The sequence below is a fragment of the Moschus berezovskii genome, chromosome 14 (genome assembly GCF_049115385.1).
Source record: "Moschus berezovskii isolate FMDL1 chromosome 14, NW_MosBer_1.0, whole genome shotgun sequence".
NCBI lineage: Eukaryota > Metazoa > Chordata > Mammalia > Artiodactyla > Moschidae > Moschus > Moschus berezovskii.
The window spans coordinates 34,134,288-34,162,254 of NC_142473.1; the positions used below are offsets into that span (position 1 = coordinate 34,134,288).

General features: G+C 54.4%; 1 protein-coding gene across 5 annotated transcripts; it reads right to left on the bottom strand.

Moving 5' to 3' along the window:
• USP2 (ubiquitin specific peptidase 2) lies at positions 1-25,407 on the bottom strand. 5 transcript variants are annotated; one of them, XM_088843013.1, is made up of 14 exons: positions 23,133-23,430; positions 16,303-17,120; positions 15,893-16,078; positions 4,641-4,691; positions 3,999-4,122; positions 3,725-3,836; positions 3,514-3,624; positions 3,292-3,356; positions 2,995-3,098; positions 2,827-2,907; positions 2,613-2,691; positions 2,314-2,421; positions 2,001-2,121; positions 1-1,785 (listed from the first exon to the last, which is right to left on the bottom strand). In XM_088843013.1, the coding sequence occupies exons 2-14, from the start codon at positions 17,077-17,079 to the stop codon at positions 1,698-1,700; spliced, it is 2,007 nt and encodes a 668-aa protein (XP_088699139.1). In that variant the 5' UTR covers positions 17,080-17,120; positions 23,133-23,430; the 3' UTR covers positions 1-1,697. The 5 variants fall into 5 exon arrangements, with proteins under 5 accessions (XP_088699139.1, XP_088699138.1, XP_055279189.1 ...); XM_055423214.2 differs by lacking the exons at positions 15,893-16,078; positions 23,133-23,430 and adding an exon at positions 21,517-23,121 and having other exon boundaries at positions 13-1,785; XM_055423213.2 differs by lacking the exons at positions 15,893-16,078; positions 23,133-23,430 and adding an exon at positions 25,251-25,407 and having other exon boundaries at positions 14-1,785.
• Positions 25,408-27,967: the final 2,560 nt, after the last annotated feature.

Genomic DNA, 27,967 nt, shown 5'->3' on the forward strand with positions numbered 1-27,967 from the left:
CTGGGTTCGGACCCCTCCCAAATCAAGATTCCATCACTTAGCAGTTTATTTCTCAAAGCTATGATTTATTCTGTACAAGGTTCCACTGTACATCGCACATTCATCTACCCTTGCTTACACGGTAAACAAGTGTATACACAGCCCTTTGGCTCAGGTTCACAGGTCTGCCCTGGAGAAGGGTGTCAGGCCAGTAGACTCAGGGAATCTTATTCTGCTGCCTCCGGGGAGCACTGGAGAGTTCTGCCCTCAAGGGGCACAGCCAGGGCCCAGCTGTGGGTGTGCAGGGTGCGCCACGCACAGAACCGTGGGCCTTGGTGCCGAACAGTTTTTCTCTCTGAGACAACACAGAGTTTTGTCCGACGACTCAGAGCAAAATCAAGCCCATGGGCAAGAACCATACAACGGAGGCAAGATGTCCCCAGATACCCAGGCTCCAGCTCCCGGGCTGAACTGCAGACTGATGCCAAGGGGAGCTGGGGGTGGCGTGGGCATCCCTGAGAAACTCGGTCCAAAGGGTCTATGTCAGGAGGCTCTGAGAAGGTGGGCAGGGCAGGGAGGCTGGGGAGAAGGAGCAAGCTAAGGGGGAATAAATTAAAGGTGAGAGAAGCTCAAGGGTCAGGGGCTCGTGCTATCCTTCCAACAGCTGGGGAGTAGACCAGGGCTGGGTTAGAGGACGCTGGCGGGAAGAATGTGATACACTATCAGAATTACTTACTCTCTTCACCTCACTGCAATGCGCAACAAGCCAGGGGCTGTGGGAGTGGGCCCAAGCTCCCTGGCAGCTCTGGACATGGCACTGGGGAAAAGGGAAGATGCTGAGGGATATTTCAGGGAGGGGCAGTTACCCCCTGGTCCCCAAACACTATAAGGCACAATTCTTGGAGGCAACTAGATTCCATCCAAAACATTAAAAAAAAAACAACAAAAAAACCTGTCAGATCCCAGGTCTACTGTGGCTGTGCTTGGGCCTGGCCAACTCCCACCTAGCACCACTGGGGGCGAGCACTAGAAAAGTTGTACTTGAAGAATTAAAAAAAAAAAAAAAATGACCAGCACAACATCCCAGCTGTGAAGAGGTGTGAGAGAGCATCTCCAGTTTGAAAACTTTAGTTACGGTAATTAAAAAAAAAAAAAGTTGGGCTTTTAAAAATCAAAAACAGCTTTTTTCAAAGACGTCCCCTCATCTGTCCCCCTGGAGTTAGCAGCCTTAAGAAGGCTCTTGGCTCATGGGTGTTTTTCTTGCTCCTGGAAGGGTGAAGCGGGGTCCAGGTAAAGACCGGCAGCGTTCCAGGCGGTGATCCTCCCAGCAGGCTCCAGAGGGCACTGTGTTCTCGAGAGGCCGGGGCTGGGCCGAGGCCAGTGGGCCCCTGGACAGGGATCTTCTCCCCACAGAGGGCTGCGGTTTATCACACACGGGAAAAGAACCACGCGCTTACAAATGCAGACATGAGAAGCCGAGGGCACCGTGCTGGCTCGGTCTGCGTCCTGCCAATCTTCCCTACCAGGCTGGGCTCGGGGGCACCGGGCTCCCCGCTCCAGGCTCCGGCCAGGCTGCAGCAACTCCTGCTCTGCAGCTTCACTTTCCTTTATTTTCCTCTTATTTGTCAGGACTTTTTTTGCCTTTTTTGGTCTTTTTAAAAAAACGTAGCTTGTGGGGCCACCACAGGGAAGGGAGGATGGGATGTAGATCCTCGCTGCTACATGCGGGAGGGCGGACTGGCCAACTCGTAGAAGAGCAGGTAGGCGTCGCTGGTACGCGCTTGGCTGGAGGACATGGGGGAGACGCTGCGGAGAGAGCAGGGCAGGTCAGCTCGGCGGCCTGGGGGCCCGGAACGCACAGCCGGGCAGCACGAGGGCCCGTCTCTGCCCTATTGGACACCCGAGGCCGTCTCCTTCTGGAGAGCCTTCTGATGGGCAGCTCCACAGTTTTTGGCCCTGACCGCTCCTGGGTGAGGGACGGGTGTATGACAGTCGGGAGCCCTGCCCGAGGCCCGTCTCACCTGGAGTCGTTGAAAGTGTGCCACTCGCCTGTCACCGGACTCCGGCAGTAGGCTGTGTAATGGCCGCCCATGGTGGTTCCGGAGTGATTGGACACAGCATACAGGTTGTAAACAGCGTGGTCTGAAGAGGAAGGGTGAGGTGTCAAGCCCCAAGGTATCCCTTGCACCCAACCCCTTCTGCCCTTCCCAGTCCTGCGTCTCCTCCCAGTTTCCACCTCTCTCTCCTCAGCAGCTTCCCGCCACCTCAGGGCGTCCCATCTGCAGCTCAGACACCCGTGCCTTGGTTCTGTGCTTCCAGCTGAGAAATGCTTACTGGTGTTTTCTGAGGCAAATTCCCTCAAGTCCAGGTCTCTTAGTGGGAAATTCACAAATGTTGTGAGCTTGCTGGTTCGTATCCTGGATTCTGAGAACCGCTTCAGATCTGGTGTTGGTGTGAGTCAAGGACAGAGGCAGAACAGGAGGCAGAGCCCCTGAGGGCGACTGCACTTCTCAGGAAGCAGAGGCGGGGAGAGCCCAACGAGTTTTCCCGTCCTACCCTGCTGGCCCTCAACTGGCCCCCAGTCCTCAGTCACTCTCTAACGTCAGCCCCTGCCCTGACCATCTGAAGGATACGGAGCACCAAGATCTTTGGGAACCTCTGGATGGAGAACTTCTTTATACACCGTTTTCTGGCTCGGCAGCGACAGCATGTCTGAAAAACATAACAGGCCAGAGCTGGGAAGGACTCATGGGTGAGGCCAATGGCCGAATGCAGCAATTCCTAGGCTGGGCCGGCCCCAAGAGGACTCCGGGAGACATGCCCTAACTGCCACAGAGGGTGATGTACCGGCTTTTCATCGCCATCAAGCACGTCCTCTTTGGTGAAGAGCCTCATGCAGTCCATTAACGTCACCTCAGGATAACCTCTCTGGGAGAGAGAAGTGAGGGATCAGAGGTCAATGAAGTGAAAGGGTAAGAGCAAGAGTTTTAAAACTGGGGCGACAGGGGTGTCTACCTTAGCAATGGGCAGAGAGAGGTCCCAGAAGGGATCAAAGACCGTAGAACAGTAGCCACAATCAGTGCACGTCAGGGAGCTCTTCAGCTGCCCAACAAAGAGATCTGGGGAAGAGACGGACACACGATGCTTAAAGGCCACGTGTCCTTTCTTACTGCTCCCACCTCAGTCCTCTGGGGGCTGGGCACTGGGAAGCAGGAGGGGTCCTGGGAGAATGGGCTTCTCGTGCTCTGCTCAGGCCAAGCAGTTAACAGGGAAGGCAGGCAACCCACCCCCGGTCCCCCTGCCTGCACTTACCCCCGATCCGACTGTCTTCCCGTTCTAGATACTTTCTCCACATCTGGCGCCCTTTCTCATCATCGCTAGGACCCAGAGAAAGGAAGACAACTGGGTCAGAGCTCAAACCATGGTAAGTGTAAAGGCCTAGCCATCTACATCCTTGGTATCCACAATTCTTCTGAAATCATTACCCCAAAGAAGTTCCCATAGTTCGGGCCCCAGCCCTCTCCTCCTACTTACGGCAGATGGTCGAGGTTTTCAGGGCTAGACTTGGGCCTTGCTGTGACCCGGTTCACCTCATTGTGCAGCCCGTCCAGAAGGAAGCGAAGAAACTCCTGAGCATCCTGCTGACTGAATGTGAAGACAAGGGAGTTAAGCAACACTTCTGGTCCCACAAATCTGCTACTGCTGCCATCCACTCTGGGGAGGGACACGTCCCCAAGGCCCTTACTTATAGCCGACGAAGCGCGGTGCGTATCTCTGGATCTGGGTTTTGAACTCAGAGGGGCTCACCACGTCATTGGGGGATGAGGTCCATATGGTCTGGATTAGTTTTGCAAACTCTATAGGAAGAAGAAAAGGGTAGAGGGGGGCGTGGAGGATAGCTGAGCCATTTTCTCATTCTGTAGAGTCCCAAAAGAAGCCAGAGGAAGAGAAATGGAAGAGAAGCATGTCACCCTCAACTCCTACAGTAGCGTGGAAGAGCGCCCAGGGCCAGCCCTCACCTTCCATGAGGGCCGTGTGTGCGCGGCTGCTGTGGCTGAGGTCCCGCAGGTAGAGCCGCTGCAGGCAGTAGTCTCTCAGCTCCCGCGTGTTGCTCAGGCACTGTAGAATGGAGTTCATGAAGCACTGCAGGAGACCACTGGATGTCAGCAGCGGAACAAAGACCCCTGGCTGGCATGTCTAGTTACCTAACACTCAGAGCCCTCTGGTACTCCTGGCCTACAAATGAGCCTCAAGCCTCCCATAGCCTCAAGTTCCTCTTTCCGTAAGTCACAGTGTGGAAGTGAGGCAAATACCCACTGCTGGCATGGGTGAAGTAACTAGTTATTTATTACAGAGATGTACAAAAGAGTGTTGGGCAGCTGGACAGTGGGTGGGAAGTGATGGATGTCCTGGGGGAAAAGGATCCAGAAAAGTGACTAAGGTATCAGTTAAAAGGGTGACTCCCCTTTAGCAGTGTTTCCTACTGGGGTGGGGGTGAGACAGAGCTCAGCAACTCTGTAAAACATCAGCCAGGAAGGGCAGGTACCAACTGGCCTAGGGGGTAGGGAGTTAGCTGCAGCCAGGATCATCTGGTTAGACAGTCCCAGTTGAGATGAGACTGAGTCCCATCTCGGGAAAGAAATGGGCTGGGGAGAACTCACCGTGTTCCCAAGGTTTCGAAGACCAGCCAGACCCTGGGTGCTCTTAGAATTCTATAAGCAAAGAACATGAGGCATATTCAGGTTGAAGGAAGAGGCCTGGCCTATGTTAGGTTCTCTCTGCAACTTTCTGCTAGTTGTAGCCACTAGCTTCAGGCCACACACATGATCCTCTCTTCAACTTTAATCTAATTACATTGTAGGAAAGCAGGGTATGGAATGCCTGTCATTTTCAACACAGGACAAAAACATTCTTCAAGATTTTGCTTTCTTTTCCTGACTTATGTGGTTTTGCTTTCTTTAATTGATATTAATTACCACCCCCATCTTTTATGTTAATACTTTTCATTCTCTGCCATATTGGAGACTGGAGATTAGAAGCCAGAGACTTCATATACCTGATTCTGACAAATTTCAGGTCCCAAATCCAGGCACTCTCTCAAATGACCTACATTTGTACTCTGAGATGTCTGATATCTAAAGTAGCTGTCATAATGAACACTTCATGGAGGTCTTGAAAAGTTCAATGACAAAACATCTAAACTGAGTTTAGATCTTCAGCTGGGGAAAAACTCCAGTCGGCCTGCCATTCTGAACTGCCAGAGACAGGTGGAATTCCTTCCAGCTGAGCTCAGCTCCTGAGGGCTGTTTAGAGCCTGGGAGAATCCTCCCTGCCTGGTTCAGGTTTCAACATCCTGATCGGCTGCTGGCTGGGAATCCTTCTGATGGCAGCTTGCGGTCAAGCAGAGGTCAGCACCTGGCTGAAGGTGCTACTCTTGCTCCTGTACTTCTTGTGGAGGCTGGTGAGGGGGTGGGAGAGTGAACAGGACCCTGAGCATTGTTTGTCCAGTCTCTTGGCTAATCCTGGTCCAACCTCCAAGAAGTCAGATAACCTTTTGGCTCAGAGGGTTAAAGCATCACCATACAGATGAGCCTGCTACCCTCTTTCTTGGGGAGGGGACCCGGGAGCAGGCAACTCTGGAGCAACACTGGCTGGGGCATGCGTGGGGCCAGCTCAACCCTGATCAGAACAGGAGCCTGAAATAACTCAGCTAAAATTACTCATGCCGTGTGCTGTCAGCAGCTCAAAGCCCATGAGGTTGTCAGCATTAGGGGGTGGGGTGGGGAGAGGCAGGCTGAAGGAGGGCTTTTCTCAGGAATTGCCCTGCTGATCCCCCACAAGTAAGACGATCCCTCCTTGCCAGTTATCAGGTCTAACACTCACAGGTAGGGAGGGAAATACCTAAACCAGCAGGCAGACCTGCTGTTCGCCTGCAGCTAGAAAGAAAAGACTATTGGCAGCAGGTGGGGTACAAGCATCACTGAAGATCAGCCATGTAGGGTCCCAAACACGACATTTAAATCTTACCTTTATGACAATCTAAACCCTGATGTTCCAGTCAGTGGGCCACAACAGAGATAATTCCCTGGACAAAGACCTTATCAGCCTTTTGAAGCAGACCTGGGGCTCAACAGAAACACTGAAGTCTGTGTTGCTCATTTGGAACTAAACATTAAAGCCTGCCCACACCTACATACCTGCTCTTCCTCCCCTAGAATACCCACTCGAACCTCTTTCCAGCGTATCAGTTCTACCCTGCACCCCTCCCCCACCTGCCCCTCATGCCTCAGGCAACATCTGTGTAAACAGGCCACAGAAGCAAAGCATTCTACCGCTGGTGGCTGTCACTGTCCACCAAAGTGGGCCCTCGACTGAGATAGCAGTAAAGCAGCACCGGTGGGAGTGCGGCAATGGGAGGCTGGAGGCGTCTTTCTACTGAAGCATTCCTGTGGTGTTGACACTTCTCTCTCTGAACCAGCGGAGGGCAGGTCAGGAAGAACAGGTCACGATCGGGGTTACTATCCTTAAGAATCTAACCCTATGTCTGGCCTGGCTGGTGGAGAGATGCGGGAGGCTCCTTTAAGGCTTCTTCGCCAGGACCCTCTTAATTCTGGGGGTGGGGGCTGTGCCTTTGTCTAAAATTTCTTGAGCTTGAAAGTGCCTGCCAATTTCCAAGCACTCTGTGTAGAAGGCGGATGGGTATCAGGAGTCAGGGAGTGGGAGTGGAGGGGAGAGCAGGGCTGTTCTCTGCCCAGCCAGATATTCTTCTGCCATGAATAGGAAATCAGGAGCTCCAGGGAAAGTCAGCAGTTTCCATTCCAGAGGGGAACAAAATGTCCCAGGAGTGACCTTTCTTACGGGGAAAACAATCCTACCTCAGGGCTGACAGGGAGAGGCCCAAACTGGAGAAGCTGGGAGAGACCCTGCACACCAGCCTCTCAGCAGGAGAAGGAAATGACTCCAGCTGGGCTTCTGGAGCTCAAGTGCAAAGAGCTGAGAAAAGTTCGGGGTAAAAACTTCCTTAAAATTAGCCATCAGAAGACCTAATTCGACTCAGGAGCAGCCACTGTTCTAGAAGGCAGGTGCCACCTCCATTGCTAGTAAACAGACAGCATTCACCGCCCACTGAAGGAGCAAGAGCCCCGCTGCTATGTGAACATGGAGGAAACACATCTGGGAACACGGGCCACAGAAGAAAGACTGATGCAGGTTTGTGTCTTCACCCTTGAGACCCCAAGAAAGGGCTTTTCCGGCTTACTTCACCTGTGCCATGAGGGTCAGCCATGAGTCCTGGCTGCAGCCAAGGAGCCTGGTGTGGCCCTGGCACGGGGCAGTGCATGCACTGCCAACACAGGAGCTTGTGCTGTTACATAAGATCTGTCAAGCTCTGGCCCCTTCTCCCTTCCCCGAGGGGGCAGTGCCCAGCTTTTAGCCCCAGCATCACTCTGGGGCGGCTACATCACTGAAGGGATCCAGTGCCCTCCGAACTGAACTGGGGAGGGGAGGGGAAGGGACGTTGTTCTCTTTCCCTGTCTGCAACTCCTTTGCCCTTCACGGGGTCAAAGGACCCCTGTTGCCCACCCTCTGGGAGAGGGCGTTTTTGCGATGAGTGACGGGGAGGCGGTCCCTTTCCCACCAGCCTTTCTTGCTGGCTTTTGGCTTTGGAGGAGTCACGCCCGCAGAGTCCAGCGAGGTGCCCGTTCCCTCACACCCCGAGAACTAGTCAAGGTTACGCTTTTCTGCACCTGTCCTGATAGGTGCCAGGAATTACGAGCCCAGGAGCCACCTGGTGCTGGGGTCCAGGAGAGGGAGGGGCAGGGGGCTCGGGGGACTCGGGGTGGGGGAGCAGGGACCTCAGCAAGGGGGAGGGGGCGCGAGTAAGCGTGAGATCACCTGGGGAGGGGGCATTCCTTGTCGGGGGACCCTGGGAAAGGACGGGAGGGGGCTGGGAAGAATCTGTGCCCCGGCCGGGCGGGCGCGCGGCGGCAGGGGGCGGGAGGGGGCACCCCGGGAGGGAGGCAGAACCCCAGCCCTCGGCGTGAAGGTCCGGAAGAGGGCCCCGCGTACCTTGGCTTTGTTGAGCAGGAGCCCCACGAAGGTGGAGAGCAGCAGGGAAGGGGAGAGAGCGGAGCGCGGCCGCAGCTCCTTGGCGAGGGCGGGAAAGGGGGCGGCGGGGGGCTCCTCGGGCAGGGTCACGGTGTACGAGGTGCGCATGCTGGGGGGCGGGCGGCGGGCTCGGCCCCTCGCCTAACGTTGGCCAATAGGGCGCGGGGGAGTACCGCGAGGTCCCGCGGCCCGGACGCCCAGACCGCCGAGGCCGCCGCAGCACGCCGTCCGCGGCGCCCGGCGGTAACCGCTCCGGCGGGCCGACCGCGCGCTCCGGCACCTCAACCTCCCCGGCACGAGCCGCCAACCTCCCCGGCGCCGGTTCTCGCGCTCCGGCAGACTGGGGGCTCCGCCGGCGCCTCGGGCCGCGCGACGTCATCACCGGGGCGGGGCCAGGCACAGGCCCCGCCCCCGCCCCCGGCCCGCGGACCGGAGTGAGGCCGCGCCCCCGCGATTCCACCCCCGGCCCGGCTGCCCCCAGCCCCCCGGGACCAGGCGGGCCAGCCCGCGACCGAGACCTGCGGAGCCCGGGAACCACCTCGGGGTTGGGACTCCGGAGAAACTGCCTTTGAGTCCCAAAGAGGACGCGTCTCCAAGGCCGTGTGTCAGCTGGTGAGCTTCCCCGAAGGCAGCGAAAGATTCCTAACTTTTGGAGGGCTGCAGATCATTTTGAGAACCCGATGAAAGCCCTGTACTCATTTTTTTTCGGAAAAAAATGCACCCACGCACAAACTTTTGCACAACATTCTGGGCGTGTGGGTGGGAGGGGACGACTCAGGCCTTCTTGGAGCCCAATATCCAGCCAGTCCGTGAGGGTAAGAGGACCCAAAGGTAGATTTCCACGGCTTCCGGACGAACTCCCCTCCTCCCTCCAGTCCTAGTGTGGCCCACTATCAAGAAAGGAAATGCCTAGATTTTTTACATGATGACAACAGGTCAGTGTCCCTTTTGGCCCCAGGAAGAAACCTTTTTCTGGCCTCATCTACCCAATTACCCAACTCCATCTCCCTGAGAATCTCAGATTTTGATTTGTTTTTGGGAGGTGGGAAGAAAGTCCCTGCATGTGGGGAAACTGGTGCTCCGTTGGTGTGTTGGGGGGAGTGTCCTTCTCTGATCCCAAGGGCAGCAATGCTCAGGGATCAGAGCATTGGGTTTTATTCCCGCTGCTCCATCCGTCTCACCTATCAGGGACCCACATAGAATCTGCCTGGAGAAAGTATCTTGTTTGGAGCTTGACGGCTATTTTTAGCCAGTATTTTTAGCATTTAAAAATACTCTGAGAGGCAGCAGTGTGTGCTGTTACTCATCTGTGGCCTCCTTCTGTTCCTCTTGGCCTGTGCATCCCCACATGTACACGCGCACTGCACACACAACCACAGCCACTTGGGGAATGTGTCCAGGACACATGTATGGCTGTACCCCAGGCCTCCCACAGAACAGCACTTTTGTGCTGTTGAGAGAGGAGCACAGACGGTCGCCCCCATGTTCCCGCCTCGGTGGTGGGAGGAGTGGGCAGGAGGCAGGGGCTTCAGGGCATCCTCCTAGGTGGTAAGTGACATTAGAAGAGCAGATCTCCAGTCACTGTCCTTGCTGGGATCAAAGCTGGGCCCTGGACAAGATGCAACCACCTTTCCCTCCATGCTTCCTTCTTCCTAACCACACCCCTCTGAGCCAGTCCCACACTCTGCAGCAAGGCTTGCATTTCATCACATCACTCCCCTGCCCTGATACACCCGACTCTTCCAGCCAGTCCAGAAGCCTTAGGTAGACTTGTCTGTGAGGCTGTGGTCCCTAGGCTGGATAGCACCATGGTCACCACCCTCACTCTTCTCTAATCCCCGCTGCCAATCAACCTGCTTTAGCACATGCCTTCTCTCCTTTAACAAAACTGTCACCAGTGAAGTACTTATTAAATGCCAGGCACCGCTGAGCGCTTTATATACATTATGCCAGTTAACTTGCATAACAGCTCAGTGACAGTGACGCAGTAACTCTTACTTCTATTTTCTAAATGAAGGATCTTAAGCCCTGAGATGTCAAACAACTTGCCAGGACTGCAAAGCTGGTACATGGCAGTGTGGGCCTTTGAACCCAGATGGGTCCTACAGCAAAACCCATGCTAGTAACAACTACCAGGAGATTCTAGAATGCCCTTCCTGTTCTCTGTCAATTATCTCCTTGTAAATTCTGCTCAAAACTCATGTTTTCCACAAAGTCTTCTCTAATGAACTCCAAGTTCTAAACATTCCACTACTGCATACTCTTGGTCTTCTAGCATTCAGTTTCCACTGTACCAATTTGTTTTAGTGTGTTTATCTTTGTCTTATACATTTTTCTAAGACTTCTGTAAATGGTCTGAGCTTGTGTGTTGATTGTACCATCACACTGATACCTCAAGGGCAGGACTGTGAGTTCTCTTAGTGGGTGCTTAATAGAGGTGTTGAGCTCATCACTAAAGGGGGCCAGACCAGGCGATGCTGGAAGTCCCATTGAGCCTCAGAGGGTGGGGTAAGTCTGGGTTTGCGTGTTGAGTAAGTGATTTGCAGGAAGTGCTGTCAGGCGGTCACCCACTGGAGTGTTTGACCTGTTTCCCCATGACGTAGGCCAGCTACCCCGGGGACATCATGGCATTCTGCCAGCCTGCTCTCTCCCTCTTTCCTGGGATGTAGGAGGTCAGGGGCATTGCTGGGAGCAGGGAGGCCCAGCTGGGGAAGGCTCTTGCATGGGTGCCCTTTGAGAAGTCTGGTTAGAGAGAATTCAGATGGGGTCCAGTCTCGTCAGGCAGGTGTGATGGCTGCTGGACACGGCCATGAAGAACTGTGGTCATTTCTCAACTAACCAAGACCCCGTGAGACCCTTTCTCCTCAGCGCTGTTTCCTGAAGTGGCTTGGGCAAAGCATACAGTCTTCGGGGATCTGAATCTGGCTCTGGCTCTGTGACGTTTTGCCTCAAACACATTGAGCTGATCTGAGCAGAACTCCTTGCTGGAGCCCACGACTGCCATTTCTCAGACCCCGTGCTTGGCCTGCCTCCCCTGGCGGTATTTTCTCCCCTCAAATTCCCCTGGCACGGATGGAGTATTTAAATAAAATTAAAGTCAGATTTAGTTGTGTGAAGACAAGACTGCAAATATTTTGCTTTCTCAGCTGTTAGTGGGCAGCCCAGTCCCAGGTTTAGAAACATGGCTTAAACCCTGCTCCTGCACACACCTGCAATTACCCATGCAAGACAGGACAGACTGGCGGCCTGATTGAATTGGTGGGGGCTCAGGGTTCTTGTCAGGGGTTCGGCTCTCAGCCCTCCAGTGCCCTTGGGGAGAGAGAGCCAGCCAGCTGGACTGAGGTCCCTGGGAAGCTCCTCCTTCCTGCATCACTCAGACCCCAGGAGGCCTAAAGCTCTGTGCTCCTTGGAGCCCCTGGGCAGTCTGGTCTGGACCAGCTGGATTCCAGAGGCCCACACACTTCCCTCTCTCATTTATGTCTCTGTGTGAGGCGCCAGTTTTACGTCTCCACTGAGGTGAGAGGGCGCAGGGAACCACGTGCGCAGCTCTGGGCCCTGAACATGATGTTCATTTCTGCAGCAGGATGGTCAGTGGAGCGGCTCCCCCACAGGCAGGGAACATTTTGCTAGGCTTGGATTAACTCCTGCCGTGCTGAGCCCACCCCCATGCCACTTGAACTCACTCACAGAGACATCCATCCCAGAGTGGGGGTGGAGGAGGAAGCAGGGAGCATGGTGCTGGGCACTGATTGAGAAAATGAGCCTGGGTAAGGCAGCTCCAAGGCCACCAGCCAGGTCGCAGCCCACAGCCGGTCTTCAAGGCCTGGAGACATTGGCGTCTTGCTGATTCTGACTACAAACCAACTGCCCTTTCTTTCTCAGCAGCTAGGATCAGTCCTGCCATGGGACCCCTCTGTGTGACCTTCTTAGACTGTGAGCACAGCTTCGGGCCCTCAGGAGGTTTGCCCTCCTCCAGGTGGCCGTGTGGGTGAGGACAAGTCCCAGGGTCTCAGGCTGCCAAGCTGGACAAACAGGACAGCAGGGATGCAGTTCAGCGTGGCCGAGTAAACAGTGAGAAGGCCGGGGACAGACGAAAAGGTCACACTTCTCACTAGGAGCCCTAGGACAGTCGCCTCTGTCCTCCACTTCAGACTAAAACTCCTCCCTTTCCCCTCACTGCTTGACAGCAGTCAAGTCCAAAGTCCCACCCGAGACGAAAGTCACATGACCTTATCTTATATAATCTCCCTGTCACTGAACAGCTGGAACCCGAGGCTTTGTGAGATGAGTCAGCAGCCCCCCCAGTGGCAAATAGGATCTAGGTAGTTCAGGTGCCCAGACCGACTGCTTCTAGCAACAGGTCCCAGAGCAGAGGGCAAGGGTGTGGGAGAGGCCGTGTGAGGGCAAGAGGCTGGGCCGGGCTCTGCATCTGAGTAGCAGGTGCCCAGCCCGTGACTTGTGCTCTGGAGGGCCCTGGGCCAGCTCCCAGCTCTTCTTAGGGAGAGGAGAGGGTGCCCCGGGGAGGGTGAACGGAGGGCTGAGGCTGGCAGGCAGAACTGCCAGGGCTCAGGGGAGAGAGCAGCTGGAGTGGGTGGAGCTGAGGATTAGCATGGATTGTAGGGGTTAAAGCGCAGTCCTGGCAGGGCTCAATGGGAACAGCTTGTCCTTCCATAGGCCCAGGGGAACAAGAGAGGTGGGGTGGAGGGGGAATGTGACCAAGTTGGGGGCTTGGACCCCTGGCTCTTTGCAGGGCCAACCCACCTGGCTTGGCTTGAAGCCCCCACTGTGGGTAGTGCAGGGTTTTTTTTTTTTTGAAAACAAACCAGTTCTGAACCAACGTACAACTCCTCTGCAATCTATCTGAAGGGGGAGTCTAGAGCAGCCCTCACTGCCTAGGCCGACAGCGCACACTCCGTGGACTGGCATGTTGTTGGTGCTTAAGCATGCCAGCCATGGACGGGAGGTGTTCAGAATTCTTGTTCCCCTCCACCAGTTCTTCACTTGTGCTCAGCTGAGTCTGTGATATTCCAAGTTCATGTGGGCTGTTACTATTAACAGGAGGATTGAGTCTGGTTAGATCTGTTCTACTCCCCAGTTGGTCCTGCTTCTTTTGACCTGTAGTTCAGGTCAGCTGCCCAGAGGGCCCGGGGCCAGGGCTGCCTCAGAGGAGTCAGATCCCACCCGGGGCCCTGCCCTGGGATGCACTCTCTCGCTTTTGTTCCTCCCAGTGGTCGTCCCCTCCCCCCACTCCAGTCAGCTGCCAAAGGCCCCTTCTCTTCCAGCAGCACCTTTTCCCCCTTGAATTTAAGGCAGCTCTCCCATTGCATTTTACTGGTCGCAGATTCCTCTACATCCATGATTTGCTTTGAGCTTCATGACATCCCTGGGAGATGGGCAGGGCAGGCATGACCATTCCCTTTTATGGGTGAGGCAATAGTTCAGATGAGAGGTATCCAAGGTTACAGAGGCAAAGTGTTCTTCCAGTGGCCAAACTGTTCATCCCAGCCTCGGATGACCTCTCCCTTACCATCACCTATGACACTGAAAAAACACCTAGGGCGTCCTCCTGTTGCAACTATTTTTAGAACTTATTTCCCCAAGCTTCCCCGAGGGCAGGGACCACAGCTCACACCTCTCCTGCCCTGCGCCACCCCCAGCACCTGGAAGGCAGAAAGGAGGACGGATATTGATCAAGCACCTACTAAGTGCCAAGCCCTTTCACACCATAACCTTTGACTCCACACCACGATCTATGAAGTGGAACTATGACTGCTCTCGTTTTACAGAGCAAACAGGTTCAGAAGTTCACGCATTTCTCTAAGGTTACGCTGCTAGTGAGCGGAACATCATAAAATGAATGAATGAGATGGGAGAGCCGTTGATGGAGGTCAGAAGAGAAACTGGACCTGGTTCTAGAAAGAAGTGGTCCAGGCCCCACGAACAGGGTGGTTCTCACCCCAGCAAGATGTGATCAGCACCAGAAGCAAGGGTGAGGGTGGTGAGGGGAGAGGAGTGACATTAAATCAAGGTCTTACACCACTGAGCCCAAGAGGGGTCTTTCCCAGCTGGTAGTGTTGGGCTGACCAGGAACTTTGTTCGGGTTTTTCTGTTACAGAAAAACTCAAACTACCTTTTTCTCGAGGAAGAGCTCATAGTGGGAACACTAGCTCAGTTGTAGGGCTGCTGGTTACTCCCGTGTGTTGTGGGTTGTTTCTGAACAGGGAAAAAGGGATGTTACAGTGGCTGAGCTTGCCTTGGGTCAACCTGCCCACTCCTCTAGGTCCTCTTGCAAAACTCCCCTCAGGCTGGCCCTGGGGGAGGAGGCTGGGGCCAGGGTGTCCCCTCTGGAGACTCCAGGGAGGTTTGGGATCTGTCTGTGTGGGAAGGAGGAGGCCCTGCTCTCAGGGGATTGGGGCTGAGAATGGCTTTGTAGTTTAGTCTGTGGAGGGGAGGTTTTCACACCTCATTGTGCTTGAAGATTACCTGAAAAGCTTGTGAAAAAGGGCAGGAGTCTCAGGCCCTGTATCCCTAGAGAGTTTGCCTCCAGGGGGTCTGGATGGGGCCCACAGACAATTCAGTGCACAGATGATTCTGAGGTAGTCAGTCTGCAGACCCCACTTTTTAGGAACACTGAGCCCCATAAAGAGTCCTTCTGAACAAAGGGAGGGAGCCCCTCACAGGCCTCTAACACCCAGGCCCCTCCATTGAGAGCCACTTTCTGACTGATTGCCCCTGAGATGAGCAACACCAGACCTGTTCCAGCCAATCATGCTTCAACCCAAGTATATGTCCCCCGAGAGCGTGTCTCTCTCTGAGGCCAGCTCTGTGGTTTGCCATTCCTCATCCACTCTAGCCCTCCAGCGTGACCAGCCCTGCCCTCTCAGGGTCTGAATGTTCTGGGAGGCACCAGCGTTTGCATCTCCCATGGCACTGCACAGGGGGTCCAGCGAGGCTGAGACTCTCTAAGCAATGGCATCAAGTTGTCCTCTCAGGACCTTTAGTTTTGACAAGCTTCAAGGTCTGTGTCCCAAAGCGCAGCCCCTGTCCTGTACCCCTGTTCCATTTTTCTGGACAAGTCCCCTGAGCAGCATTTCTTGCTATGGCACAGCTACTGTTTCTAAAAGACGCGTGTCCTAAGAGTAGAAGGGCACATAAAGTAATGAAGATGACAACAGCCAGTTCTTCTGTCCATATGCTTGCCTGTCCTTCTGAATACCCACTCATATCCATCCATCCATCTACCCACTCACTCCCCCATCCATCCATTCATTCCCGTATGTATCTATTCACTCCCCCATCCATCTATCCATTCAACCATCCATGTGATACGCAGGTTGGCTGAATTCTACACTGAGCTAGGTACTTAGTGAGGGATCTGGAGATTTGATTTCTTTCTCATCCTCTGAAAGCTCACCACCTAATGGATAAACTGATGACTACATAAAAGGAAGAATTGTAGTCAGTGCCCCAGGAGAGGTGTGTCAGGAATCAGATGTGGGTGGGTCCTGCCAGCCCTCACTCAAGTCTCCAGCAGAGCCTCTTCCCTTATTTGAACCCAGGCACACTGGAGTAGAAAGAGACTGGATCATCTAAAGCCCTAGACAAGAAGTTCTGCACCATTTTCTCCAAAGACACATGAGAACTACTCCTGTCTAGACCCCTGGTCCGGAGTCAGGCTGCGTCCATCAGAGGAGAGATCCTCTTCTTCTGATGTCTTACATCCCAACGTTAAGCCATGTCTCTGGACTGAGAGGTAAAAGCCTGAGCAGGAGGAGAGATGCAGTCAGGGCCGGGGGCCCTCTCTTACCACAGGGCACACTGGTGGTCTGGGGGTCTCAGCATGCAGTCCAGGATGGGGCAGGGCCTGCAGGGGCCCCAGGCATGTTGGGTGGGAAAGCAGAGGATAAGAGTCGCAGTGTATGTGAGGGTAGCTGGGCATTTCCAAGAGCACTGCAGGGCCATCGTCGAGTGCACAGGTTGTGAAGTGCATTTCCTGGGGAGAGTGGGAGAGCCCCTAAGCAAAGACATCAAGCCACGAGGGCAGCAGGTGTGCTGAGATGACTTCCCTGGTTTATCCTCACCTGGGCTATAGGAACAGCCACTGTGAGGCCTGGAAAGGAAAACCTCTGCCTGCGATCGTCAGTCAAGGTGGAAGCCCTTTCCTCATCAGTGGTTTCCTCCCCAGCCCATCATCAGGTCCCCAAGGGGCAAACTCACCATGGTGTCTCGCCCTGGGGAGCTGGAGCGGCTGGACACAAGGGCCTGGCCCTTGCCCTTGTCCCACAGACTGTAACGGCCACTGGGTCGGTAGGTGGGGCTGAGGACTTCGGGGGCTCGTGAGGGAGGGGTTGGGGTGGGCACCTGAGGTGCGCTGGCCTTGCGACCATAATTCTCCAGGTAGTCGGCCAGGTACTCGGAGCGGCTGGCTGCCTGGTACAGGCCCTGCAGGGCACACAGCTCCTTGCGTGTGCGGGCCAGCATGGGGCTGCGGCCCAGGTTCCCAGAGTCCAGCCGGTAGCTATCCGAGGTCCGGAGGCTGGAGAAATCCCGGGCCAGGTCTGATTGACTGCTCGACTTCTTCTGGGTCAGGGTCACCCCCTGGTCGCGGGCACTGACAGGCAGGTAGCTGAGGGAGCTGGTGGTCACTCCATAAGGGAATCCACTGCCCCCGCTGAGTCCACTCCCTGAAGGCCGCTCAGTGCCCCGAGTCTGGCTGTCCGCCCGCTTACCACCCCCGATGATGTCAGGTCTCAGCAGAGGGCGGCCTCGGTCATAGTCCAGGATGGAGGGGGGGCCATAGGTACGGGGACGGGTGAGATAGCTGGTAGGGGGGCTGGGCTTGAAACCAAGCTTCTCCTTCTCCAGGAGGGAGGCAGCCAGGTTGGCTCCATAGGAAGAGGGAGTGTAGGTGCCATAGCTTGATTTGGTGAAAGGCGCATCTGTATAACGGGCCGATTCTGTGTAGCGCTTCAGGGTGGAGGAGAGCTGGGACATCCTTCAGAGCGACACTCTGTTGGGACTGGGAGCCTCATGGGCTGAAAGACAAGGAAAGCAGTTGTCAGAAGGTTCCTGGGGTCAGGTTACTCCCACTATGCCTGCTCTCCATCCCCCAGTGGCTTGACCTCAACCAGGGGCCACATTTGTCTGTTTCCAGGAAAGCCACTGGCCCACCACTGGGACACACCTCTGCATGTGTGTGCACCGGCATGCAAGTCTTTACGCACCCAGGCATTCACACCTCAGGGAGAGCCCCAGAGCTGAGCAGGCTTTCATAAACCACACGGGCAATCAGTCTCAGCACTACTTGGACTGGACACTCCCCTCAAAGCCCGCAGCCTGAGAGCTGGGACTGCCCCACCTCTGCAGCCCTTCAAGCAACAAATAGTATTCCAGGGACTTCCCTGGTGGTGCAGTGGCTAGGACTCCACACTCCCAATGCAAGGGCCCTGGGTTCGATCTCTAGTCTGGGGACTAGATCTCACGTGCCCCAACTAACACCCGGTGCAGCTGAATAAACAAAAACAAAAAAGCCCCCAATAGTATTCCAACCCAAATCCCATCTGCTTCCTCTCCTTGGCTTCTTTCTGCAGGCACCCCCGAGATGAGGGATGCCACCGCCCTCACCCCCTGGATTAAAAACTGCTGGACATTCCAAGTGTTCAGACTGCTCCCCTTTTTGGGAGCAATCTTTTGGGAATCTTACACTGTTTGGACAGCATGACCTGAGGATCATTTAGCCAGATCCCTGATGAGGAACAGGAGGCCCATGAGAGGAGGAAAGGGGCTTAGGTGTGGGTGGTGGTGGTGATGAGTGGCTGAGAGAACGCTTGACCTCAGCCTCCAGATCCAATCCCAGAGTGCTTCCCTGGACATGGCCACCTGCTGCGGTGGGGGATCCTCATGTGGTAGAGCCCATCCTCTTCATCGACCTAAGCCTTCGGTTCTAAGTGGAGTTAGGGCCCTGTGGCCTCCCAGGGCTTCCCCCATCAGTACCCACAGCAAACTGATGGTGATAATGACTTGTGCAAAGGGGGCCCCCTAGAGGCTAAAATCCTGCACTGCAGGCAGCGCTCCTATCTCCACCCGCAGTCCTTGCAGCTGGGTGGATCTGCTGAAGGAACACAGAACCTCTGAATTGAGTTTTCAAAGCCCGAACGGGTCGACTTTTTAAATTTTTTTAAGTTTCACACCATATATATTTTACCACAAGTGAAAGAGGACATTTCCACATCCGTCATCCCATTGAACCTTCCTGCGGGCCTAGGGAGTGGACAGCCACGACCATGCTTTACATAGAGGACAACACCAAAGTGACCGATGTGAAACAGCTAGAGCCAGGTCTCACCATGGGGACATCAGATTTGGGAATCTAGCCCAGACTTCCCCTCTGCTGAAACAAGGGTGATCATCAGTTAGATATGCACTGCACCTGTCACCGGCCCTCACTGTCAAGCTTGCTTTAATTGTTGCTACAAAGGACTTGTAGCAACATCCTCCAACTGTTACTCAGACTAAACAGTAAGATGTTTGCCCAAGCTGTTTTTCAGGAACTTGGAGTCAGCTGTGTCCAAGTGCACGCTCTAGCCAATTTAGACTGGTTAGGACATCCACCCCACCCCACCCCCGGGGCATATGAGAGTGTCCACTCGATGAAGGGTCATCCATCTTATGTTCTCTGTTGTACAAGTGGAAAAGTCCACTGACTTGCCCAGGGCCATAGGATGGCAGAGCGAGGACTGGTGTCCGTGTCTCCCAGGTTTCCAGCCCTTCCCACTTTACCTCAACTCACCACCCCTGTCAAATTTAGGCTCACGTGGTGACCCCCAGAGTCCCTCCATCACCGTAAACCTGCAGGCTTTATCTCTAATGGAGCTGGAGGGCAAAGGAGGAGTAGGTAAGATATCTTATTTTCCTTGAGGGTCAACAGGGGCTCTTGGGGGCTCCTGGGGTGGTGGGGGTGCAGAGCCACCCAGGACTGTCAGAGGAGTCTTGCCCTGTGGCTGACTAGCTGGGTGATTCTGCCCTAGTCATTGAATCTCTCTGAGCCCCAGAGTCCTCACCTGCAAAATCAGTATAGTAATCATCATTATGATTCCTACCTCACACGGTTGTTGCGAGGAATAAATGAGATAATAACATGTGAAAGCTCTCAACAAAGACAGTGGTTATTATCTCCTCTCCCAGCCCTGCCAGGCAGCCCGGCTCCTCCCTTTGTAGGCCTATAATAATGTCGGGGCTGACTGTCTCCTGGCCGGGCCGGCCTCTGACCGCAGCCCCGGGCATTGGGGTTCTCCCCGCAGCTCCTAGTGAGATGAGTGGGTCATGGGCAGAATCTAGCTGTTTGGCAGTCAGTGGCTCCAGCAGCCTACAGCCTGCCCTAGGCCGTAGCCCAGCTCATTAGGGCAGAGGGGACCTGGTGCCAAGCCCCAAGTGCTGAGTGCCTGGCAGAGAACTCTAGATACTCAGTCCATGTAAGGTATGGGATAGGTTGCAGAGGTACAAGGTGAGCAGGTGGCACTTTTCATATAGGCCCCAGGACAGAACTTCCAGGCTCTGCCAGAGACCTCCAGCCATTTTCAGTCCTGGCGGATATCAGAAAGGCCTGGCCTATAAATTACCATCCACCCTTATTCCCTCCTGGCCTGGCTGGGGGCTCCCTCAACCAGCCATGTTCCCACAGCCAGCACAACTTTTACCCCTTTCTAGGAAAAGAGAATGGGAGGAGGACCTGGTGTAGGGCTGGGGAACCACAAGCTTCCCTCCCATCTGCTTAGCTTCCTGGGGTCCAGGTGAGGAAGAGGTGATGGCTGAGGAGGCCAGGGCGGAGACGGGCAGAGGCTCGGGGCGGGGGCGTGGGACCAGTCCTGCTCTATTTCACTTTGGAGAGTTCTATCAATAATTCAAAGTCACAGACTCCAGGTCTCAGGAGCTGGGCTCTGGGACACTGAGCAGCCAATCAGATATGCCCCCCACCCCCACAAGGGCCTGAACTCCTGCCTCCTCCCCACGGGTCTCTCTACCCCTCCCCCTCCCCTCGAGCTCGGGGGAATTGGTATTCTGCAGGCAGCGCCCCAAGCTTGTGACCTCTCCTGGCCCTGCTGACGCAGAAGTGCTGGGGCCAAACAGGTACAGCGGACAGGGACAGACGACCCTGGGATGGCCCACAGGTTGCCCTGGGCAGGATCAGGGTCGGGAGTGGAGCTGCACCACTCGCCAGAGGGCTCCTAAACCCTGCTTTCCTGTCTGCTTCAATCTGTCAGACAGCTGACAGGCCTCCCCACCACTAACAGCTCCCTGGAAGCTGTCTTGTCAGTGCTGGCATCTGGCAGAGAGTTCCTCTGTCTGGGGAGAGGGTCCCCACGGCGGTTGAGGCCTGGAGCATGCCTGTCTCCTCCCCCAACCCCTAGTTTCGCTTTTGAGGACAGTGCCAGCACCTTGCAGGTGAGCAGACAGCTTGGGTTGGTGCCCCTCCAGTTACCTGGTGTGGCTGTCCCTGGAGGCTGCAGGAGGCACCCTGGGCGGGAGAGCTGGCCGGGGCCCTGGCTATAGCTCTGCTGCACAAGACAGGGACAGGACGGGCACTCACATGGCCGCGAGTCTCCTCGTTGCCAAAGGAACGGCCTGAACTGAATGGCCCTTTCATGGGACAGTGGGAGGCCAGCCGATTGGCTGTGATCCCCCGTGCCCCTCCCTGCCCAGCGTGGGGCCCCTGCTGCCCAACTCCTTTCACTGTTTACCCAGAGCTGGCAAGTACAGGCATGCGGTTCCAGGCAGCACCTCCCCAGGTGCCCACTACCTCGGACAGTGGGGCAGCCTTCCTGCCAGCCTCCTTGTCCATGCAGGCTCACCAGGGCCCTTGGCTCTTTCCTGTTCTGCCAGGCTTCCCTTGCTTCCCTCTCCGCTTTACTCAGTTTCCCCTTCTTGGGAGGTGTGGAGGCACTCCTCCTCCTGAAAGGAGAAGGGAACCAGTTGGCCATCGCCCTGCCAGCAGGTACAGAGCACCCCTGGACCAGGCATCCCACTGGGTACTTCTTAGGCAGCTTGTCATTTTTCAGCAGCCCAAAGTCCAACACTGAGACAGCCTTCCCAATGCCCCTGGCTTACAAACATCATTTGAAGTTTTAATTTTTTTAAACATTAAATTGAAATTCAAAATACTTTCATTCAAATAGACAAGAAATTTAAATAGTGAAAGTCAAGTGAAGCATTTACCATTCATATTTCTGAAGTTATTAAAGCTTAAATCAGCACTAAGACTTCTGGGACACTGCATATTAATCACTCACTTAATCCTCATGACTGCCCTAAGCAACAGGTGCTATTATTATGCCCGTGTGCAGATGAGGAAACTAGGGTTTGGAGAGGTGGTGTAGATCCTCCGGGGTCACACTGGTCCTGGGACCTACCTGGGTTCTGTCTGCTAACACCTACCTTGAAGCCAACCCGCTGCCCCCTTCTCTCTTCCCTGGCCTTTCCCTGAGCTGGCACAGGGTGGGGGGCCTGCAGCATGGGGTAAGGGGGTCCAGGTGTCCACTGTCTAGGCAAAACAGCATGGCAGGTACAGACTCCCAAAGAAGCTGCCCTTCGAGTTTCCACTGCAGGCAAATGAAAGCGAAGCCAGGCGCAACCTGAGCCCTGGAACAATGCTGATCTGCCGAGAGATGGTCCAGGAGGCCTCCATTTCACCCGTGATGCCAAGCTCCTGCATGTCCCCCACCTCCTACCCTTGCGGCAGCTTGGCCCACTCCCCAGGGTACACAGACTAGGTGAGTCAGGGCTTAATATGAATCCTATCTTCCTGGGGCCACCATCCCATTACGTCAGCCACTGTCATTTCCTGCTGTTCACGTGAAGGGCTCCCTAACCTGCCCAACCAGGGGAGGGACTTGCTCCCCAGGAATGCCAGGCACTCTTGGCCCCCAGGGTATGGGATGGGTGATGCCCAACGTCCCAGTAGCCTTCACGGCCCCTCTCTGCCCAGATCCGCTGTCCTGTCTGGGGTGAAGGCACGCCAGCTTGCCACTGCCTGGATAGAAAGCCCCTAGCTGGGCTTCAGACATATGCCTCAGCGGGGTTCAGTCCCTTTCCTCCTATCTGTGTCTGGGGCAGGTGAGTAGGGAATCCCAGCCAGTCCCACAGGTGGTTGGGAACCGTCACAGTGGTGACCTCAGAGCTTCCCAAAGCTGCTTGCTGACACCATCGGAATGAGACAGTGACTGAGGCGGCTGACCTTGAAGGGTAGAGCGGGCGGACAGAGGGGCCCTGTCTCCATCCACACTTTCCCACCCACAAGCCCGGCTGCTGGGACACTGCCTAGACTCAAGCGTCATCCCCTGGGTCGAGGGATGTCCTGGCAGGAGTGGAAGATGTAGGTGGAAGGGGAGGTTGGGGTGGGGGATATTTGTGCTCTCATAGTTCAGGAGTTCTGTTTATTGCTCTCAGATGCCCGGGAGCCTCAGCCTGCCTCTAGCGGCTCTGACCCACCAGTTTAGTGCCTGATACCCCTTGGCCGGGGGTCATCAAGGGGATTGGGTCCCTCTCAGTTTCTCTAGATCCCAACAGTTACTCAAGGGCTGGGAGGGGGCAGAAGAGGTAAGATAGAGACTGGAGATTAAAGCCAGAATTCTGCCTGGAGGAGAAGAGGTGGGTGGGCTTAAGGCAGTGTCTCTTCAGGGTTCTCCTTCATTTGGGTTGGGAGGGGGTGGGTATCTCTATACCTCCAAGAACAGGCAAAGATATGGGGCCCCCAGGCAGTATTGGAATCCTTAAATTCTGTTTTCCAGCCATGACTATCCTAGGCACTCTCCTGGAACCCCCACCCCAGGGGAGAGCCCCAGGCTCCTTCCCTCTCCAGGGCTTCAGCTTCCTCCTCCTGGCCTCCCAGCCCTTGGTCCTGCCCCTTGGTCTTGCCCATAGCACCTCCCAGGCCTGGTGGGGTGGCCTCTCACATGCTCCCCCAAACAGACAGGGATCCCTCAGACAGTCAATCCAGGGCCCTCTGGACAACGGCCCTGTGAAGTTCGGATACCAAAGGGGCAGTTACTGACCTGTGTCCGGGGACACTGGGCAGGATCTGGGGGGCTTCTCCTTCCCCAGCAGGGCAGGGAGCGCAGTGGCGAGCCCAGAAGCAGGAGTCTGACTTGGGCCGGGTAATCCGGGGCTCAGGTTACTGACTCGATATATATAGTATCTTATCTGACCTCATGGAGATGGCTAGCTCCACTCGCTGGCATTCTGAGCCCAGGGAGAATTAAAGGGGCAGTGGCAGGCCCTCCCTCTCGAGGTGGGTGCCAGGCAAGGAGATCCTAGGAGACTGTTTGCAGGGAGCATTTTGAAATGGAACAGAAGGGGGATTCAAGGGGAAGCAGAACTGGAAAGACGGTAGAGGGATGGGGGTGGAATTAGGCAAAAATATGGAGAAGGAGGTGTCAGTCACAGAACTAGAGAAGAGGAAGAAGCCCCAGTCCACTTCCTTTGGCTTTGAGATGGAGGGGACCTGGAGGCAGACAGCAGCTTGCTCAAGGACACAGAGGCAGGGAGAGGCAGAAGGGACCTCTCTTGGGCTTCCGGTTCAAACTCTTTTATAATGGACTTCTAGGCTTGGACTTGTATTCCAAGTCTTTCCCTTTTACTGCCTCGGAGACATTTAAGCAGTCATTTAAGCGGTCCAAACCTTAGCCTTAAAACAGGAGTAATAATAATGATATACCTCATGGAGGTAAGGATTAAATAATGCTTGTTAATTTCCTGGCACATAGTAAGAGTTTAATAAATGATCATCACTACTATATCGAATACTTCCACTTATAAAGAGTGGTAGCATTTGTTGGGTGAACCTTGCTAGGGAGAAAAGGTTCCTCCAGGCCACCCCATGGGAGTGCTCCGTTCTCATGTCAGAAAACTGCCACGGTTTTCTGAGCTGATCTGTGTCCCATAGCTGGCAAGGCAAATGAGGCGTGCCCTATTCCCAGATGTGCTGTCCACCCATCAGAGAAAGGCCAGGGCCACTTGGGCTCTTTCCTTCCCTACCTAGAAAAATATAGCAAGTGTAGCTTTTCCCCCAGGCTACCAGGAGCAAGCCTGGCTGCTCTGGAGTGGTTCCACTCTACCTGGAGGAGTGTTCAGGATCCCGAGCCTACAGAGCTGGGCTGGCTGGGCAGGGTCACAGGAGGAAGGTGCAGGATTCTTAATCTCTCGGACCTTGGTGCTCTTGTCAGCTCCCAGTCTGTTTCTCCTGTTTCTCGATGGCTCTCCCTGGGGACTGGGAGTACCCGGGATGGTGCCTCCACCCTGTCTCAGCAGAGACTACTGACTCAGCTCAGGTCCTGACGATGCACTTCAGAGGACGCCCTCGTCCCCAGCCCTCATTCCAGTCCTCATTCCGACTCTAGTCTGGCATCATCTACAGCATCAAAGGAATGGTGGCTGCTCCAACCCCAGCCCAACCAGCTCTCCTTTCCTCCACTGTACATGTCGGACTCTGGGGACCTTCTCCTGCCTGTGCCTGGGGAGATGAGCATGGGCAGGATCTCCAGCTCAGTCCCATTCTAAGAGCGGGTAGGTCAGGAGGTAGATGCTCCTTCTCAGAGGACAGCCAGAATGGGTTGGCCAGGAATTCCTTAGGCTTTTGAGTATAAGTTACTTGCCTTGGAGCATTGCGTGCCTGATTCTGGTTTGGGATTGGTGAGAATTTCAAAGATGCCTCTTTCTGGTTTGGGATTGGTGGAAAATCTACCCCACTTCCACTTAACTACTACCCTCCCCCCCACCCCTACCCTCTTTGGCAAACAGACCAGAGACAAGCCCCCAGGAGCTCTGAGAGGAGGGAGTAAGAAAGCTGTCACGCACACGTGGGGAGGGGGTTGTCAGGGTCCAGGCATCACTCTCCGCCACATCCCACACAGGGCTCGGAGATACGGTCCTGCCCAAGCAGCGTTTCCTTAGAACACACTGATCAGCACACAGATGGCTTTCCCTGGCACCCTGAGCTGTCGGCTCACACACACAATTGCACCCACAGCTGGAGATCCTCAGCGCAGCTGGCACTTGCCCTACATTTCCAGTGCCCATTTTGCCCAGGCGGTCGTTGACACCTCACTTTCGGAGCCTCAGACGGCACTGCCCTCCGTACCCCACCTCCCCAGTCTCCGACAGGTGGCACGTACCTGACTATTCTCCGAGGATGGATGAGTCGAGCCGGGCACAAGCATGGAGCTACGGGTGAGTCCCGGCTGGTACTGGAGCGGCGCAGGGAACAGCCGCTGACGCAGAGGGCTCCCTGGCCTCGGCTCTTGCCCGCCTCTACCCCACCTCCGCCGGGGGCCCAGAGAGGACCTCCCCGGGAAATCGGCGCCACCCAGCGGGCCGCCGCCTCATTGCGGCGGGGCCGGCAAAGCCACACCTCGCGTCTCGCGTCACTGAGACGCGTCACGGCGATTGGCTTGTTCCTATTGTGACGTCATCAGAGCCCCGCCCGACCAGAATCTCCCAGGCGACCGACATATACAGAGAACCACGTGGAGAAAAGGCACACGAGCTTGGAGGGGGTGGTTGGAGCACCTGAAGTGGACCTGAATGTGACACGACGGGACAGCTGGAAGGTATTGGGAAAGAGGAAGGGTCACGGGGAGAAGGCTCAGCCTTGAACCCCAGGGCATACGTATCAACTTTCAGTTTTTAGGGAAGGCTAACTGTTCAGCTCCTTGCCACCCGACTGGAAGAGGGCCAGTTGTTCTGCCTCTTCCCTTCTTCTCTACTCTTTAAGACACTCTCTGCTTGTTTTACTAACATGAGACGAGTGATTGGTGGTGTTTCCTGAAGTGGGTAAACGGTGACACTGGGTCAGTAGAAGAGATTCTCTTTTTGTCTTTCAAGAAAAAGCCAAAGGAAACTTAATTTTTTGTTACTTCCATTCTTTGTATATAACTTTCCACCCTTTCCTCCACTGTGAAGAAAACCACATGGCCAGGTAGATTGGTGCCAAGGAAAGTCCAAGGTTTTCAATTTCACCTGGACCATCAGTCCTTTCAAGTGTCCTTAGCTTCTTCTCTTATTCTCTACAGGTGGCATTTGTCCATTACCACTCTCCCAAGCCCCTCCTTGTCTTCTATTTCCCTGAGGAACTAGAGGCAATCAGGAGGGAAATCCTTAAAGTTCTGCCTACAAACATAGCTGAATTCATTCTTACCTCTGCTCCAGGAGCGGTGAGAGCTGTGTCCCTCTTGTGCAAGACAAATATCTTCCAGATCGCAGCTCTTTTGTTTCCTTATTGTTACCCCCAAACCGGGTCCCCCTTTTGGTGGGTGTCAAGCCAAAAGACACAACCAAGTCAAAAGATCAGCAGAAGGAAGAATTTATTACTTGCAGCAAGTAAGGAGAGTAGATGGGATCTTTCCCCAAGCAGTGTCTCCCTGAACAGCAAAATTGGGGAAGTTTTAAGCTAAGGGTACATGCATATTCATGAGGGATTGAGCAGTATATGCATATTCATGAAGGGGCTTAAGCAGAATTGGATAGAATTCCACATAGAATTGGATCAAAGGTTAACAAGAGAGCCTTCAGTTTGGTTCAATCCCTCAGTCACTGACTCTTTGCGACCTGGTGGACTGCAGCACACCAGGCTTCCCTGTCATTCACCAGCTCCCGGAGCTTGCTCAGCCTCATGTCCATTGAGTCGGTGATGCCATCTCATCCTCTGTTGTTCCCTTCTCCTCCTGCCTTCAGTCATTCCCAGCATCAGGCTCTTTTTCAATGAGTCAGTTCTTCACATTGGGTGGCCAAAGTATTGGAGTTTCAGCTTCAGCATCAGTCCTTCCAATGAATAGTCAGGACTGATTTCCTTCAGGATTGACTGGTTGGATTTCCTTGCGGTCCAAGGGACTCAAGAGTCTTCTCCAACACCACAGTTCAAAAGCATCAATTCTTTGGTGCTCAGTTTTCTTTATAGTCCAACTATCACATCCGTACATGACTACTAGGAAAACCATAGCTTTGACTAGATGAAATTTGTTGGCAAAGTGATATCTCTGTTTTTTAACAGAGAGCCTTAGTTGATTGAAGTCAGAGTGTTGGAAATGGTCAGCATCATTCCCTAGACCTAGGCCCTGTCTAGGGTCTCAGCAGATAGTTATCCTCTACCTTGGTGAGGACTTTGGATCCAGCTGAACGAAAAGATTGACATCAGATTCTTATGTATATCCCTTGAGGAAGAACTCGGACTCTTTTTATTAAACTATTGTTTACTGTTACTTAACTGAGCAATTGTTTCTTGACTTGTTTTCCTTTATTTCTGCATTCTTTCCCTTCACTTAAGGTCATTGATCACTGAGACCTGTTCAAGAGCTGCCACTGAGGCCAGGCTTAGATGACAAAACCGCTTTGGACAAAAATTGGCTTCTCTTCTGTCAAGAAAGCCATGCCTAGGTCTCTTTCTCCAGGGACTGTCTATCTGTTTACCTTAGGACCCTCATTCCATTGCATTTTATGGATAGCTACTGGACATGCTGGGTTATCTTCTTGGAAGTGGGAATACAGCAGTGAACAAAACAGGCAAAGTCCTTGCCTTTAAGGAGCTTACATTTTAGTAGAAGTAGAAGACAATAAGCAAATAAGGAAATAAGTAAAATATATAGTATTGGATAGAGGCAAATAAACCAGGGAGGATGATACAGTGTGTCAGGTGATATCAGAGATGGTCCCAATGATAAAGTGACTTTGGATAACCCAAAGGAGCTAAGGGAGTGAGCCATCTGAATGTCTAGGCAGAGAGTATTCGAGACAGAGGGAACAGTAATGCAAATGTCCTGAGACAGGCCACCTTTGAGAAAGAGAATGAAGATCAGTGTGGTTGGAGTGAAAGAGGATGAGCTACAGAGTGGAAGAC

Bases quoted from the DNA above. Each gene is read 5' to 3' on its own strand.
- USP2 (XM_088843013.1), bottom strand. From the start codon at position 17,079: ATGTCCCAGCTCTCCTCCACCCTGAAGCGCTACACAGAATCGGCCCGT. The intron at 16,079-16,302 runs GTGAGTTTGCCC...CACTCTCCCCAG, and splicing joins CCCCAGGGCGAGACACCATG to GAAATGCACTTCACAACCTG. The intron at 2,692-2,826 runs GTACATCACCCT...TATGTTTTTCAG, and splicing joins TTGATGGCGATGAAAAGCCG to ACATGCTGTCGCTGCCGAGC.